The 15,670-nt window shown below is 53.6% G+C and overlaps 1 protein-coding gene across 1 annotated transcript; it reads left to right on the top strand.

The window, feature by feature from the left end:
• The first annotated feature begins 11 nt into the window (after window positions 1-11).
• SYNGR4 (synaptogyrin 4) lies at window positions 12-11,358 on the top strand. The gene is made up of 5 exons (XM_023182653.2): window positions 12-195; window positions 984-1,183; window positions 8,528-8,765; window positions 10,590-10,729; window positions 11,063-11,358. Exons 2-5 carry the CDS (start codon window positions 1,091-1,093, stop codon window positions 11,294-11,296), a joined length of 705 nt encoding a protein of 234 aa, XP_023038421.1. The 5' UTR covers window positions 12-195; window positions 984-1,090; the 3' UTR covers window positions 11,297-11,358.
• The last annotated feature ends 4,312 nt before the right edge of the window (window positions 11,359-15,670 follow it).

The following is a 15,670-nucleotide window of genomic DNA, read 5'->3' as shown; positions in this document are numbered from 1 at the left end:
GAAAAAGCGGAACCAAAAGAAGGCGAAGGTGGCGCCAGGGATAAGGAGAGGTGGGCGGGCGAAAGGAAGGGCAGGCCCTCCGGTGACGCAGATTGGCCCTCCAGAGACGGGGCGGCCTTTTCTTAGGCGGCGTCACCCCCAAACCCCAGCACTGCCATTCCGGGTCCTTACAGGGGAGACCGCGATTCTAAGAAGGTAGCCCAGTGGCGGGGCGTGGCCTCATTCTGAGGTTCCCCACAAATCCGAGGTCCCGACTCCCAGCTTGAGGAAGTGCACTTTCATGAAAATGGAGCTGAATTGGAAAGGGAGGCCCTTATTCTGGGAAAATAGCCCCAAATGACAAAGACAGCCTGAAATATGCCCTGAGATACCTGGGTTCTCCACGAAGGGTGCTGTCACCCCCAAACCTGAAAGGGATTCTTTGGGTTCAGACCTCCCAGAGGCTCTGATCTCAATGGCCGCACCCCCTAGTCCCCAGAAAATCCCACCTGTGTTCTCTCACAGAAGAACCCAGTCCTTCTGCTCCTGGGTCACAAGACGTGGTTCCCAAATATCCCAGTCCTCCCCTGCACTCCACCTCTGGGACCCCTGACAGCCCTCACCCCACAACCCCCTCAGCCTACATTCCTGACTTCTGGAACCTGAAGCAGCCCCTTCACTTATGTCCCCCCACTCCTGGGACCCCCAGAATCCCCCTCACCCCAGGCCCTCACCTCTCTGGAATCCTCCATAGACCCCCTTAACCCACACCTCAACCTAGGGGACCCTCAGCAGCTCTCTCACCCTGCACCTCCACCTCTGCGACCCCTGGCAGCCCTCCCCACACAACCCCATTCCTGGGACCCCCCCCGCCCCCCCCCCCCACCCCCCCCCCTTCCGGGGCCCCCCCCATCCCCACCCCATGTTCCCCCAATCCTGGGGCCTCCAACAGCCCGTCCACCCGGTTTCCCTGACTGGCATCCCCCATCTGTGTCATCCCACAGCAGCCAAGCCCAGGGCTGGCCTGAAGCCCCCGGACGGCAGTGCCCAGCAGGCAGCGCCCAGCACCCTGACTCCCACCTCCCAGTGGCCCCAAAGGAGAACAGCTGCCATGCACATCCCCGAAAGCCTCCAGGACCTGGCCAGCAGCGAAGCCGTGCAGTTTCTGAGAAGGCCCAAGACCATCACGCGGGTCTTCGAGGGGGTGAGGCCCTCCCATGGCCCGACTATGCCCCTGGGTGACAGGAGCCAGGAGCTCTCAACTCCCAGACAGTGTGGGAGGTGGGAGGGGGGCGGGCAAGGAAGGGGTCAGACGGGGAGACAAGGCAACAGGGAGCAAATGCTGACACCACCTTTTCCTGAGCACCCCACTATGGGCCCTGTGCTATTGAGGCACTTACAGACTCTCATAGTAAGGAACAGCCCTCAGAGTAGGTGCTGCAAGTCCCATCTCCAAGATAAGAAAACAGGCTCAGAAAAGTTAAGTAAATTTTTTTTTCTTCGAAACAGTCTTAATTAGCCAGGTGTAGTGGCACACACCTGTAATCCTAGCTACTGAGGAGGCTGAGGCAGGATCACTAGAACCCGGGTGGTGGAGGTTGCAGTGAGTGGAGATCGTACCACTGCACTCCAGCCTGGGCAAGAGAGCCAGACTCCATCTCGAAAGAAAGAAAGAAAGAGAGAGAGGGAGGGAGGGAGGAAGGGAGGAAGGAAGGAAAGAAGGAGGAAGGAAGGAAGGAAGGGAGGGAGGGAGGGACGGAGGGAGAGAGGAAGGAAGGAAGGAGTTTCGTTTTGTCACCCAGGCTGGAGTGCAGTGGCACAATCTCTGCTCACTGCAACTTCCACCTCCTGGGTTCAAGCGATTCTCCTGCCTCAGCCTCCCTAGTAGCTGGGATTACAGGTGTGCACCACTGCACCTGGCTAATTTTTGTACTTTTAGTTTCGCCATGTTGGCCAGGCTGCTCTCGAACTCCTGACATCAAGTGATCCACCCATCTCAGCCTCTCAAAGTGCTGGGATTACAGGTGTCAGCCACCACACCCAGCCTAAGTAAATTTTTTAAATCTGGGATGTCCAATGGGGTAGCCACAACCACATGTTGTTACCTCACGTTACGCTAATTAAAAGAGTTCATTCTTTAGTCATAGTGGCCACATTTTAGGTGCTCAACAGCCACATGTGGCTGGGGACTCTCAAATTAGACAGTACAGGCTGGGTGTGGTGGTTCATGCCTGTAAAACTAGCACTTTGGGAGGCCGAGGTGGGCAGATCACTTGAGGTCAGGAATTTGAGACCAGCCTGGCCAACATGGCGAAAACCTGTCTCTACTAAAAATACAAAAATCCAGGCGTGGTGGCGTGAGCCTGTAGTCCCAGTTACTTAGGAGGCTGAGGCTTGAGGATTGCTTGAGCCCATGTGGCGGAGGTTGCACTCCAGCGTCGGTGACAGAGTGAGACATTATCTTAAAAAAAAAGACAGGCGGTGGCTCGCGCCTGTAATCCTAGCACTTTGGGAGGCTGAGGCAGGCAGATCACGAGGTCAGGAGATCAAGACCATCCTGGCTAACACGGTGAAACCCCGTCTCTACTAAAAATACAAAAAAATTAGCTGGGCATGGTGACGGGTGCCTATAGTCCCAGCTACTCGGGAGACTGAGGCAGGAGAATGGCATTGACCTGGGAAGCGGAGCTTGCAGTGAGTGGAGATCGTGCCACTGCACTCCAGCCTGGGAAACAGAATGAGATTCCATTTCAAAAAAAAAAAAAAAAAATGCAGATATGGGACATTTTCATCATGCCAGAAAGTTCTGTTAGACAGTATTGGCTAAGGTCACTCAGTAAGAGGCAGGGGCAGGATTCAAACTCAGATCTGTGAAATGCCAGAGCCCATTTATTTTCTACCTCCCAGTTGAGGGAGGAGGAGGAGAGGAACAGGGGCTGGGGCCTCTAGGAAGAGAATAAGGAGTGCAGACCTAAAGTGCCAGATGTTGGGTGGTCACTGTGTGCCAGGCACCATGGCACCGTTCATTTCATCATCCCCACATTCCTGAAGAATCTGGACACCTGGAGTCAAATCCTCATTCAGCCCAGACTTTGCTGTGTGATCTTGAACCAATCACTGCTCATCTCTGGATCTCAGTACATGAAGGGTTAGCGCTGTGGCTCTGACCTTTAACCTGTGCTACTTCCACCGCTCTGCTTTAACAGAATTGGAAACTAAGGCCCAGGGAGATGATGAGACTTGATCGAGGTCTTGGGAGTAGGTGGGGTTCCCCAGCTCAAACCTAGGGTCTCCCCTAAGTCCTAATCCAGAGTATCTCCTCTCTGCCTCTTCTAGAGCCTGAGGTTGGAGAAGGAACAAACAGGCCTGGAATCCTGGCTCAGCCACATGCTGTCCATGCAAAGTGACATACTGCCCAGTTTACCTGGACCAGGCCTGGCATCATTACCAGCAGCAGCATCTTTCTTTCTCAAAAGTGCCCCTTTTGTTTGATGGCTTGCGTGGTCACTCTGTGTCCGTGTGACCCTGAGCAAGCTATTTGATTTCTCTGAACATCTCCATACTCTCGTCTGTAAAAAGAGGATCCTAATACTCTACTCCTAGGAAGGACCATTGTGAAAATGAAACAAATGAATGCCTATAAACTGATTAGCATGGGACAGGCAAGTAGTGACCTTTCCTTAGTGATTTTTTTTTTTTTTTGAGACAGCCTTGCTCTGTCACCCAGGCTGGAGTGCAGTGGTGCAATCTCAGCTCACTGCAACCTCCGCCTCCCGGGCTCAAGCAATTCTCGTGCCTCCCGAGTAGCTAGGATTCCCAGCATGCACCACCACGCTTGGCTAATTTTTGTATTCTTAGTAGAGATGGGGTTTCACCATGTTGGCCAGACTGGTCTTGAACTCCTGACCTCAAATGATCCACCCACCTCGGCCTCCCAAAGTGTTGGGATTACAGGCGTGAGCCACCGCTCCCAGCCTTAAACAGTGATTATTATCAAAACAAACCATTACTCATGAGTGAGGAGAGGGCCTAGGATGATCGAGATTTGTGTCCATTGTCCTTCCCCAGGGAAAGAGGGAAATCTTGAAAACCACATCCCAGCACCCGATCTTTTGCTGGTGTTAACTTCTCCACTCCTCACCACAACCCTATGACACAGGCTTACGATCCCTGTTTGACCCAAGGGGAAACTGAGGCTTACAGAGGCCGAGTGGCTTGCCCAAGGACATCACCCAGCTAATGAGCAAGTGCAACTTGGATCCACCTACCCGTCTGGAAAGCCTCAGAAGGCAGGGCGGGTGGCAAGGGGGACGGAAGCCCTGCTGGTGTGGACTGATGCAGGGAAAGGGGAAGAAGAGCCGCCAACCGTGCCAGACGTTCTGGTCACGGACTTTGCCTGTCGCCTCCATCCACCCTCCCCACCCCCCGCCCTCTCCTCCTTCCCCCCTGGTCTGGCTCCTCAGTAGGGAGTCTCTGGGCAGCTGGTACTCTTGTCCTCACTGCCGCCTGCCAGCTGGTGCCTTAACTGATGAATCTTTGCTCCCTCCCTAGGGACAGGCCAGGGAGGGCATGGAAGGAGTTTGGACTGAGGCTTCAGAGGGATAGGGTCCCTCCAGCCCAGATGAGCCCCTGCTCCTCCAATCTCCAGTGCCCTGGGCTCATGTCACAGCCCAGGGTTTTGGGGGTCAGTGGACAGACAGCCCACCCACCTAGATGTCAGGAGGGCTGGATTCCAATCCCCCTTCCACCGCTTACTGACCTTGACAGGACGCCTCCCCTCTCTGGGCAAATCACAAGAATGACCATTTTCCTGAGCACCTGCTAGAGCCAAGCCCCGACCCCCGCATTCCTCGTTTTCATAGCATAGAAACAGACCAGGAAACTGAGGCTCCAAGAGATGAGTGATTTGCCCCAGGCCATACAGCTGGCGCAGTCAGACGCGTCTGGCTCTTTCCACTCCACCAAAATGGCTTCGATTTATCACCTGTGAAACAGAAATGAATTAATGACCTCCACCACGTGGGGCCGGTGTGAGGTTCCAGGGAGGTAGCACAGGTAAAATGAATATGGTCTCAAAAATGATCGATGCGCTTTCCCGTCCTCGACCTGGCTCTGCCTCAGACCAGCAGGGCCAGACACTCCTTCTCCATAGTCAGTCCTTCTGCTCCAAAATAGGCAGAATCATCTTACAGCCGCCTCCCTCCAAGGGTTGCTGTGCGGATCAAGTGAGATGATGGATGTGAACACCCTTGGTTATTGCCGAAGGGCTAGGCAAAAGCAGGGAGTCAGGGCGTTGCTGTTGTTGTTGTTGTTCACAGAAGGCAATTAAGGCAAAGGAGAAGGGAGGATGGACGGAAGCTGAGGAGTTTAGGGTTCAGTTCTTTGCCTCCTCCATCTCCACTCTGAAGGGCAGGGCAAGAGTCAAGACAAAATCAAAGTCATTCACTCTTTCAGCATACATTTGCTGAAGTCCAATCTAGTGCTGGATGCTGGGGATAGAGAGGAGGGGCCCGGCAAGGTGGCTCACGCCTGTAATCCCAACACTTTGAGAGGCCAAGGCAGGAGGATTGCTTGAGGCCAGGAGTTTGAGACCTGCTTGTGCAACATAGTGATACCGTCTCTACAAAAAACTAAATATGAGTGAGGCATGGTATTTCGCACTTGTAGTCCCAGCTACTCAGGAGGCTGAGGTGGCAGGATTGCTTGAGCCCAGGAGGTCGAGGCTGCAGTGAGCCGTGATCATGCCACTGCACTCCAGCCTGCAAGCAAGACACAGTGAGACACTGTCTCTAAAAAAGAAAAAAGAGAGAGAGAGTCCTATGTGGAGCCTGTCCAGGAAGAGTTCCAATTCTGACGAAGGGGAGATTTTCTTTTTCTTCTCTGTTGAGACAGGGTCTCACTCTGTTGCCCAGGGTGGAGTGCAGTGGTGCAATCACAGCTCACTGCACTCCCAACCTCGTGGGTTCAAGCGATTCTTCTGTCTTAACCTCCCAAAGCACTGGGATTACAGGCATGAGCCACCACACCAGACCAAAGGGAAGATTTTCAACAGTCTGTTTCCCTTGGCCTACCCACCCCCAACCCCAACCCCTATCGCTAACACTGCCACTTCCAATCAATCACCAAGTCCTATTTTACACGCTAAATATTACTGAATTCCCCAGGGCTCTGGCCTCAGGGTTTCTCGCCTGGGCCTCCCCGCCTCCTCTCAGGTGTGTTGGCCTCTCGTCTTGCCCACCTCCAATCCATCAGCCACGTGACCGCAGAGGGCTTCTCTAACCCCAAGGCTGACCTTGTCTCTCCCCTGCACAGAATCCTCCCATTCATAACATTGAATGCTTTCCATGGCTCCCCAAGTCTGGCTCCTGGCCCTGGTGTTCCAGACCTCTTAGAGGCTGGCTCCCACCCACTTTTCCAGCCTCATCTCACACCAAAACCCTCCAGTGAGTTTCTCTCTTATCTCTGAAGCTGCCCGCTCTGCAGCATCTGGCTTTTCCACGTGCCGTCCTCCCTGCCAGGAATGCCCTTCCTCCTCTTGTCTGCCCAAGAAACTCCTTGTTCTTTAAGGTCCAGCTCAGAACTCACCTTAAATCCAGCCCTCAGTCTGGCTTCCGCCTTGACTCTCTCCCTGACCCCAGGCCCCAGCCTCCTCCCCACCGCCCCATGTACACACCAGCTCATCTTTCTCTGGCACAGACCTGCCCTGCTGCATTGTGACCATCTGGGACAAATCACTGGGGATTCAAATTTTCACTGAATTTCGTTGACAGGAGCCCCCCAACTCAAGGTGCGTGGTCCAGCGTGAGGTGGGAGAGCAGGCGGTCAAGGGCAGACTCAGGAGACAGGTTGCTTCGGTTCAAATCCAGGCTCAGACACTGACACTGACCAGCTGACTTTTTTTTTTTTGTGACAGGGTCTCACTGTGTCTCACAGCCTGGAGTGCAGTGGCACTATCAGAGCTCACTGCAGCCTTGACTTCCGGGTCTCAAGTGATCCTCCTACCTCAGCCCTGCAAGTACCTGGGACTTCAGGTGCACGCTACCACACTGAGCTAATTTTATTTTTTTTAAATTTTTTGTAGATACTAGGTCTCACTCTGTTGCCTAGGCTGGTCTCCTGAGCTCAAGCGATTCCTCCCACCTTGACCTCCCAAGTGTTGGGATTACAGATGTGAGCCACCGTGCTTGGCCTTTTGTTTGTTTGTTTGTTTGTTTTGAGACAAAGTCTTGCTCTCTCACCTCGGCTGGAGTGCAGTGGCATGATCATGGCTCACTGCAGCCTCAACCTCCTGGGCTCAAGTGATCCTCCTGCCTCAGCCTCCCAAGTAGCTGGGACTACAGGTATGCACCACCACCCCCAGCAATTTTTGTTTTTAATATTTTTGTAGAGACTGGGTCTCACTCTGATGCCCAGGCTGGTCTCGAACTCCTGGCCTGACACGATCCTCCCACCTCAGCCTCCCAAAGTGCTTGAATTACAGGCATGAGCCACCTCGCCCAGCCAGCTAATTGGGTTCAGCCAATTCCTTATCCCCTCTGTGCCTCAGTTCCATGATCTGAAACACATAGCTGTGAGTCATGCCCGCGTCCTAGGGTGGCTGTAAGGATGACCTGGGTGAGGGTTTGTAGAGTGTTTCTGTGGTTTATTTAGCAAATACACATAGAAGACAGGCACGGACGCAGACTGTGCACCATGCACAGACGAGAGGGACAGGGTTACCGGATCAGTGTCGTTATTTGTCTAAAACAAAATCCCGAAGCCAAAAAACAAGGCAAAATGTTAATATGTGTTAGTTTGGCCAGCTGACACTGGGCGTTTATGTTTCTCTTCGTATTTTTCTGTATGCTTGGACTATTTTGCAAATTGAACCTAAGAAATGAATAGGAATTAGTGAGGCCAGGAGGGAGGAGACAGAAGTCGCAGAGGGAAGGGCTCTAAGTGCCTCCTCTCGTTTAGTCCTCAGAACCACCCCAGAGGGAAGAGCTGAGAGGCAGAGAGAATAATCACGACTGCAAACACTGATTCAGCTCTTCCCATGTCCCGGGCACCGGGCCAAGCATTTTATACGGGTACCTGGGTTTGGTGGCAGAAGGAGAGTGTGGAGGAGGCAGGGGTGAGTGGGGAGAGATGAAACAGGAAGAGTGAGGGGAGTGGAGGTTCTGCAGGGCCTCCAAGGCCAGGCTTCAGGGCTGGGACTCAGTCCTGAGGCACTGGGGAGCCATGAGGGACTGTGGGCGGAGGGGCAGGGTGTGGAAAGACTCCTCTGGGGCTGTGGTGGCGATGGGCTGAGGTGGGGGAGACTGGAGGTGGGGAGGCTGGGAGGAGGCTGGGGCAAGGGCCAAGGAGAGCGGACGAGGCCTGAGCCAGGATGCAGCAGAGGGGTCGAGGGGCAGGAAGCTGAGGGCTGTGACACTATGACAATGACAAGGAGGGAGGGGCCCAGATGGACCAGTGACTGGGTGTACAGAAAGATCGACAGCACCAGGGAGGAAGGAGGAGCAACTTCAGGGAGAGACTAAGCTCCTCTCTGGCCCCTGGGAATCCACAGGTCTTCTCCCTGATTATCTTCTCCTCCCTGCTGACCGATGGCTACCAGAACAAGATGGAGTCTCCGCAGCTCCATTGCATTCTCAACAGCAACAACGTGGCCTGCAGCTTTGCCGTGGGAGCCAGCTTCCTGGCCTTCCTCAGCTGCCTGGCCTTCCTCGTCCTGGACACCCAGGAGACCCACATTGCTGACACCCGCTTCAAGACAGCTTTCCAGCTTCTGGACCTCATCCTGGCTGGTAAGCCCCCAGGACCCCCCACCCACAGCTGCCCCTCCTCCTGCTCACAGCCCTCCTGGCTCCCCAGGGCCTCCCGGGCACAACCCTTCAGCCGGCCTCCACCCTGACGGTCCTCCCAGCAGGAGGCATCTGACCACAAGTGGCCCAGAGCTTCTCACTGCTCCTGACACCTGCTGTCTCCTCCTGGGGAATTATTATTACCCTTCAGACTCTGGGTAAGGGTCACCTCTTCTGACCCCCAGGCAAATTACAGCGGCCTCCCTTCTGCCCTGTGTTTTCTTTGCTTCCCTCATTCACAGAAAATCTTTATTTGTATTATTTTTTTGAGGGGATGGAGTCTCACTCTGTCGCCAGGCTGGAGTGCACTGACACAGTCTCGGCTCACTGCAACCTCCGCCTCCCGGGTTCAAGCGATTCTTCTGTCTCAGCCTCCCGAGTAGCTGGGACTACAGGCGCATGCCACCATGTCCAGCTAATTTTTTTTTGTATTTTAATAGAGACGGGGTTTCACCGTGTTAGCCAGGATGGTCTCGATCTCCTGACCTCGTGATCTGCCCGCCTCTGCCTCCCAAAGTGCTGGGATTACAGGCATGAGCCAAAGTCTTGCCTCCTAACCACTGCCAAACACTCCTGATGGAGCCTGGCACACATCTAGCACAAAATGTGTGTCCTTCTTCTTTGGGGCCTGACCTCCTTCCTCTCAGTCTATTTGATCTCAACTCCTCCCTACCCTGCCGCTCCTCCTCCCCACTGGGCCACTCCCAGTGACTTAGGGCCAAGGGAGCCCTGGAAGGTCATTTGATCTAGTGCTATGCAGGAGAACTCCCTGTGAGGGTGGAAATGTTCTGTCCCTGCACTTTCTCATGCAGGAGCCACTTCCCGCCCGTGGCTACTAAGCACTTTGAAATGCAGCCGCTGGCGGGGGCGGTAGCTCACCCCTGGAATCCTGGCACTTTGGGAGGCCGAGGCAGGCCAGGAGGCCAGGAGTTCGAGACCAGCCTGGCCAACAGGCGAAACCCTGTCTCTACTGAAAACACAAAAATTAACTGGGCAGGGAGGTGAGTGCCTGTAATCCCAGCTACTCGGAAGGCTGAACCAGGAGAATCACTTGAATCCGGGAGGCAGAGCTTGCAGTGAGCTGAGATTGCACCATGGCACCCCAGCCTGGGCAACAGAGCCAGACTCTGTCTCAACAACAACAACAACAAAAAGAAATGTGGCCAGTGCAGCTGAGAAACCTTTTTTTTTTTTTGAGACAGAGTTGCACTCTGTCGCCCAGGCTGGAGTACAATGGCGCAATCTCAGTTCACTGTAACCTCCGCCTCCCAGGTTCAAGCGATTCTCCTGCTTCAGCCTCCTGAGTAGCTGGGACTACAGGCGCCCGCCACCATGCCTGGCTAATTTTTCTTTTTTTCAGTAGAGACGGGTTTTCGCCATGTTGCCTGGGCTGGTCTCGAACACTTGGCCGCAAGTGATCCACTTGCCTCAGCTTCCCAAAGTGCTGGGATTAAAGGCGTGAGCCACCTCGCCCGGACTAAAATACCGTGTTAATGAATAGAAATTTAAACAGCTGCATGTGGCTGGCAGCTCCTGTATTAGACAGCACAACTCTGCTCCAGCAGCTCACTTTAGGGAAGGCAAGGAGGGACTGGGGAGTGACTCCTGGGAGATGTGTCAACACAGAAGCTGATAAAAAAAAGTATTTTTCAATAACACGTGGAAGTTCGTGCAGCAAGACCGCCAGCCCCATCCTTCCCATGCCTCAGCAGCCCTGCCTGAGTGAGCTTTCCTCCTGCCCCCTCTTCTCTCCCTGTGACACCACAGTTCTCTGGGCAGTTGTCTGGTTCGTGGGTTTCTCCTTCCTGGCCAACCAGTGGCAGCATTCACCGCCCAAAGAGTTCCTCCTGGGGAGCAGCAGTGCCCAGGCGGCCATCGCCTTCACCTTCTTCTCCATCCTTGTCTGGGTGAGGACAAGCCCCTCTACCGCCCCTCCCTAGGAGGGGCACCCGCTGCAGGGTGGGGTTGAAAGGGCTAGAACATTCCTGCTCTCACTTAGCTCCCCTGGGAGTCAGGGACGAGGGGGTTCCCCCAGGACTCCGCTGGTCCCTTCCAGGTGCCGCTTCCTCTGAGCAGCCACAGCCCAGCATCAGGGCCTGTGCTTTGGCCCAGGGCTCCTGGACGGTGAGCAGTCCAAACATCGGTACCCTTTGTCTCCTTCCCAGGCCAGTCCCCAGCCCAGTCCCTCTCCTGACCTGCCCAGCCCAAGCCAGCCTTCAGACGCCGTTTTCTGCCCACAGATATTCCAGGCCTACCTGGCATTCCAGGACCTCCGAAATGATGCTCCAGTCCCCTACAAGCGCTCCCCGGATGAGGGCGGCATGGTGCTGACCACCCTCCCCTCGCCCTCCGCCACCAGCCCTATGAACATGCCCACCACTGGCCCCAACAGCCTGAGTTATGCCAGCTCTGCCCTGTCCCCCTGTCTGACCGCTCCAAAGGCCCCCCGCCTCGCTATGATGCCCGACAACTAAATATCCTTATCCACATCAATAAAGAGAGAATCCTCCCTCCAGAAGGGTTTCTAAAAACAGCCCTCAGTCCTTATCATGTCTGTTCCACTCTTGTCCCTCGAGTGGCGAGGGTGGGTAAGAATCCCACAAGGTCACCATTGGGGTCTCTGCACTGGGTCACATTTCCATAGCATCCCCTGGAGTCATCATTGGGGCACCACCTTGACAGTGATGGACTGGAAGTGATGAGAGGAGGGAAGCACTTTTTTTTTTTTTTTTTTTTTTTGAGACAGCGTCTCACTGTGTGGCCCAGGCTGGAGTGCAGTGGCGCAATCTCAGCTCACTGCAACCTCTGCCTTCCAGGTTCAAGCAATTCTCCTGCCTCGGCCTCCCTAGTAGCTGGCATTACAGGTGTGCACCACCAAGCCTGGCTAATTTTTGTATTTTCAGTAGAGACGGGGTTTCACCATGTTGGTCAGTCTGGTGTCGAACTTCTGACTTGTGATCTGCCCACCTTGGCTTCCCAAAGTGCTGAGATTACAGGCGTGAGCCACCGCGCCTGGCCAGGAAGCACTTTTTTCAGGCCTGTTGCACACTAAGTCCTGTCAAGTCATTACTCCTTGAGTCCGCACACTGGCCAGGGGAGGGAGGCACAAGAAGCCTCCTCTTACAGTTGAGGAAGCAAAAGTTCAGAGAGAGAAAATGCTTCCGCCTGTGGAGAGAACACCAAAAGGAAGGGCCAACAATGGGACCCAGCCCTGTCACTCAAGCCCAAGCCCTTTCACTCCCCATGGTGACCAAAGACTAAAAACCATGGTGTGTGAGGAGTCGGTGAAGGAACCAGGCGCTGAGTCCGCAAACGAGATTCAAGGGAGACCCTTGTCTTCAAATATTTCAAAGCATATCTTCGGGGAGGAGGGGTTTTTATTCCAGGAGAACCCCAGTGGTAAGCTGGGGACTCAGGCACAAGCCACAAACATTCCGACCTGTAGGAGCCAGGCAGGAAACCCCAGTGGGTGAGGCGCCTATTAAGGGAGTAGCGGGGACAGGGCCACGCCCAGGAGGGGCAGCCTCCCATCAGCGCCCATTCGGTAACGGGGCCTGGAGTTTCTTTTCTTTTTTTTCTGAGATGGCATCTTGCTTTGCAGCCCAGACTGGAGTGCAGTGGTACAATCATAGCTCTCTACAGCCTTGACCTCCTGGCGTCAAGCAGTCCTCCTGCCTCAAGCCCCAAAGTAGCTGGGACTACAGGTGTGCGCCACCACTCCCAGCTAATTTTTCAATTTTTTTTTTTTTTTTTTTTGAGGCGGAGTCTCGCTCTGTCACCCAGGCTGGAGTGCAGTGGCCAGATCTCAGCTCACTGCAAGCTCCGCCTCCCAGGCCCACGCCATTCTCCTGCCTCAGCCTCCCGAGTAGCTGGGACCACAGGCGCCTGCCACCGCGCCCGGCTAATTTTTTTTGTATTTTTAGTAGAGACGGGGTTTCACCATGTTAGCCAGGATGGTCTCGACCTCCTGACCTTGTGATCCGCCCGCCTCAGCCTCCCAAAGTTCTGGGATTACAGGCTTGAGCCACCGCGCCCAGCTAATTTTTCAATTTTTTGAAGAAATGGGATCTCACTGTTGCCCAGGCTGGTCTTGAACTCCTGGGCTGAAGCAGTCCTCCTGCCTTGGCCTCCCAAAGTGCTGGGATTATAGGCATGAGCCATCACTTGGCCAGCCTGGGGTTTCTAGAACAGTGCTGTCCACTTGAAATCTGATGTGACACCCAAGGAGAGTTTAAAATAGCCTAGTGGCCACATTGAGAAAAGTAAAACAAGGCTGGATATGGTGGCTCATGCCTATAATCCCAGACTTTGAAAGGCCAAGGTGGGCGGATGACTTGAGGAGGCCAGAAGTTCAAGACCAGCCTGACCAACATGGTGAAACCCCGTCTCTACTAAAAATACAAAAATTAGCTGGGCATGGTGGCGGGCGCCTGTAATCCCAGCCACTCAGGAGGCTGAGGCAGGAGAATCGCTTGAACCCAGGAGGGGAGGTTGCACTGAGCTGAGATTGCACCATTGCACTCCAGCCTGGGCGACAGAGCGAGACTCCGTCTCCAAATAAAATAAAATAAAATAAAATGTGAAATCAGGCCAGGTGCGGTGACTCACACCTATAATCCCAGCACTTTGGGAGGCCGAGGTGGGTGGATCACAAGGTCAGGAGTTCAAGACCAGCCTGACCAACATGGTGAAACCCCACCTCTACTACAAATACAAAAATTAACCAAAAAACACAAAAATTAACAAATACAAAATTTACGATTTGTACTTGTAAAAATACGAAAATTAACTACAACCAGCGGGTGCCTGTAGTCTCAGCTATTCAGGAGGCTGAGGCAGGAGCATTGCTTGAACCCAGGAGGCGGAGGTTGCAGGGACCCGAGATGGCATCCCTGCACTTCAGCCTGGGTGACAGAGCAAGACTCCATCTCAAAAAAAGAAATTGAAATCGGTGGGCAACAAATACAAAATAAACGTTGGGTAGGCCAAATGCAACACACTTGCCTGGGGCCATCGTGGCCTGCAGAGCACTAGTTCACAAAGCGGACAAAAGGATACGAGATGTGGGGAATCAAATTTGGGTTCTATTAGTCCTTTCCTGGAGGCTTCCTGTGTGGCTGGCCCTGTACCTGGAGGTGTAGAAATAACTACGTGGTCCCACTGGGCGCAGAGAGAAAACAGCAGCAGCGCAGGGAGACAGGAAGTGTTCTGACACGGAAATGAAAGGACTCAGCGCTAGACATCCCTCTGGATAAACTTGGGTGTGTCACTGGGCTCGAGTTGTATTGGCTATAAAACTAAATAATTAGACAGATTTTTTTTTTTTTTTTTTCAAAGACAGGATCTCTGTTGCCCAGGCTGGAGTGCAGTAGAGTGATCACGACTCACTGCAGCCTCAACTTCCTGGGCTCAAATAATCTTCCCACCTCAGCCTCCTGAGTAGCTGGGACCAAAGGTGCAGGCCGCCATGCCGGTTAGTTTTTTGTTTTTTATTTATTATTTTTTTTTGAGATGGAGTCTCACTCTGTCACCCAGGCTAGAGTGCAATGGCTCAGTCTCGGCTCACTGCAACCTCTGCCTCCCAGGTTCAAGTGATTCGCCTGCCTCAGCCTCCTGAATAGTTGGGACTACAGGCGCATGCCACCCAGCTAATTTTTGTATTTGTAGTAGAGATAGGGTTTCACTATGTTGGCCAGGCTGGTCTCGAATTCCTGACCTTGTGATCCACCCACCTTGGCCTCCCAAAGTGCTGGGATTACAGGCGTGAGCCACCACGTCCGGCCTCTTTTTTTTTTTTTTTAAAGAGGGTGTCTCACTCTTTTGCTCAGGCTGATCTTGAACTCCTGGGCCCAAACAATTCTCTCACCCCCACTTCCCAAAGTGCTGGGATTACAGGCGTAAGCCACTGCATTCAGCTAAAGAATTGAATCGGATTTAGATGGATGCTTTTCAGACTGTTCAAAGAGATGCCAGCTGGGCGCGGTAGCTCATGCCTATAATCCCAGCACTTTGGGAGGCCAAGGCGGGTGGAACACCTCAGGTCAGGAGTTCAAGACTAGCCTGGCCAACATGGTGAAACCCCATCTCTAAAAAATACAAAAATTGGGCTGGGCCCAGTGGCTCACACCTGTAACCCCAGCACTTTGGGAGGCCGAGGCGGGTGGATCACTAGGGAAGGAGTTCAAGACCAACGTGGCCAAGATGGTGAAACCCCGTCTCTACTAAAAATACAAAAATTAGCCAGGCATGGTGGTGGGCGCCAGTAATCTCAGCTACTTGGGAGGTTGAGGCAGAGAACTGCTTGAACCTGGGAGGTGGAGTTTGCAGTGAGCCAAGATCGTGCCACTGCACTCCAGCCTGGGTGACAGAGCGAGATTTTATATTTAAAAAAAAAAGAAAAAAAGAAAATTAGCTGCGCACAGTGGCAGGCACCTGTAGTCCCAGCTACTTGGGAGGCTGAGGCAGGAGAATTGCTTGAGCCTGGGAGGCAGAGGTTGCAGTGAGCTGAGATTGTGCCACTGTACTCCAGCCTGGGCCATGAAGCAAGACCCTGTCTCAAAAAAACAAAAAAAAACAAAAAAAAAGAGAGAGCTGCCTCGGGGCTGGGTGTGGTGGCTCATGCCTGTAATCCCAGCACTTTGGGAGGCTGAGGCTGGAAGACTTGAAGTCAGGAGTGTTTGAGACCAGCCTGGCCAACATGGTGAAATCCTATCTCTACCAAAAAATACAAAAATTAGGCCAGACGCAGCAGCTCACACCCGTAATCCCAGCAACTTTGGGAGGCTGAGCCAGGTGGATCACCTGAGGTTGGGAGTTCAAGACCAGCCTGGCCAACATGGTGAAACGCC

This window comes from Piliocolobus tephrosceles, chromosome 21, assembly GCF_002776525.5.
Source record: "Piliocolobus tephrosceles isolate RC106 chromosome 21, ASM277652v3, whole genome shotgun sequence".
Lineage (NCBI taxonomy): Eukaryota > Metazoa > Chordata > Mammalia > Primates > Cercopithecidae > Piliocolobus > Piliocolobus tephrosceles.
Note: the sequence above shows the minus strand (reverse complement) of the source record. Positions and strands in the feature narration are given on the sequence as shown.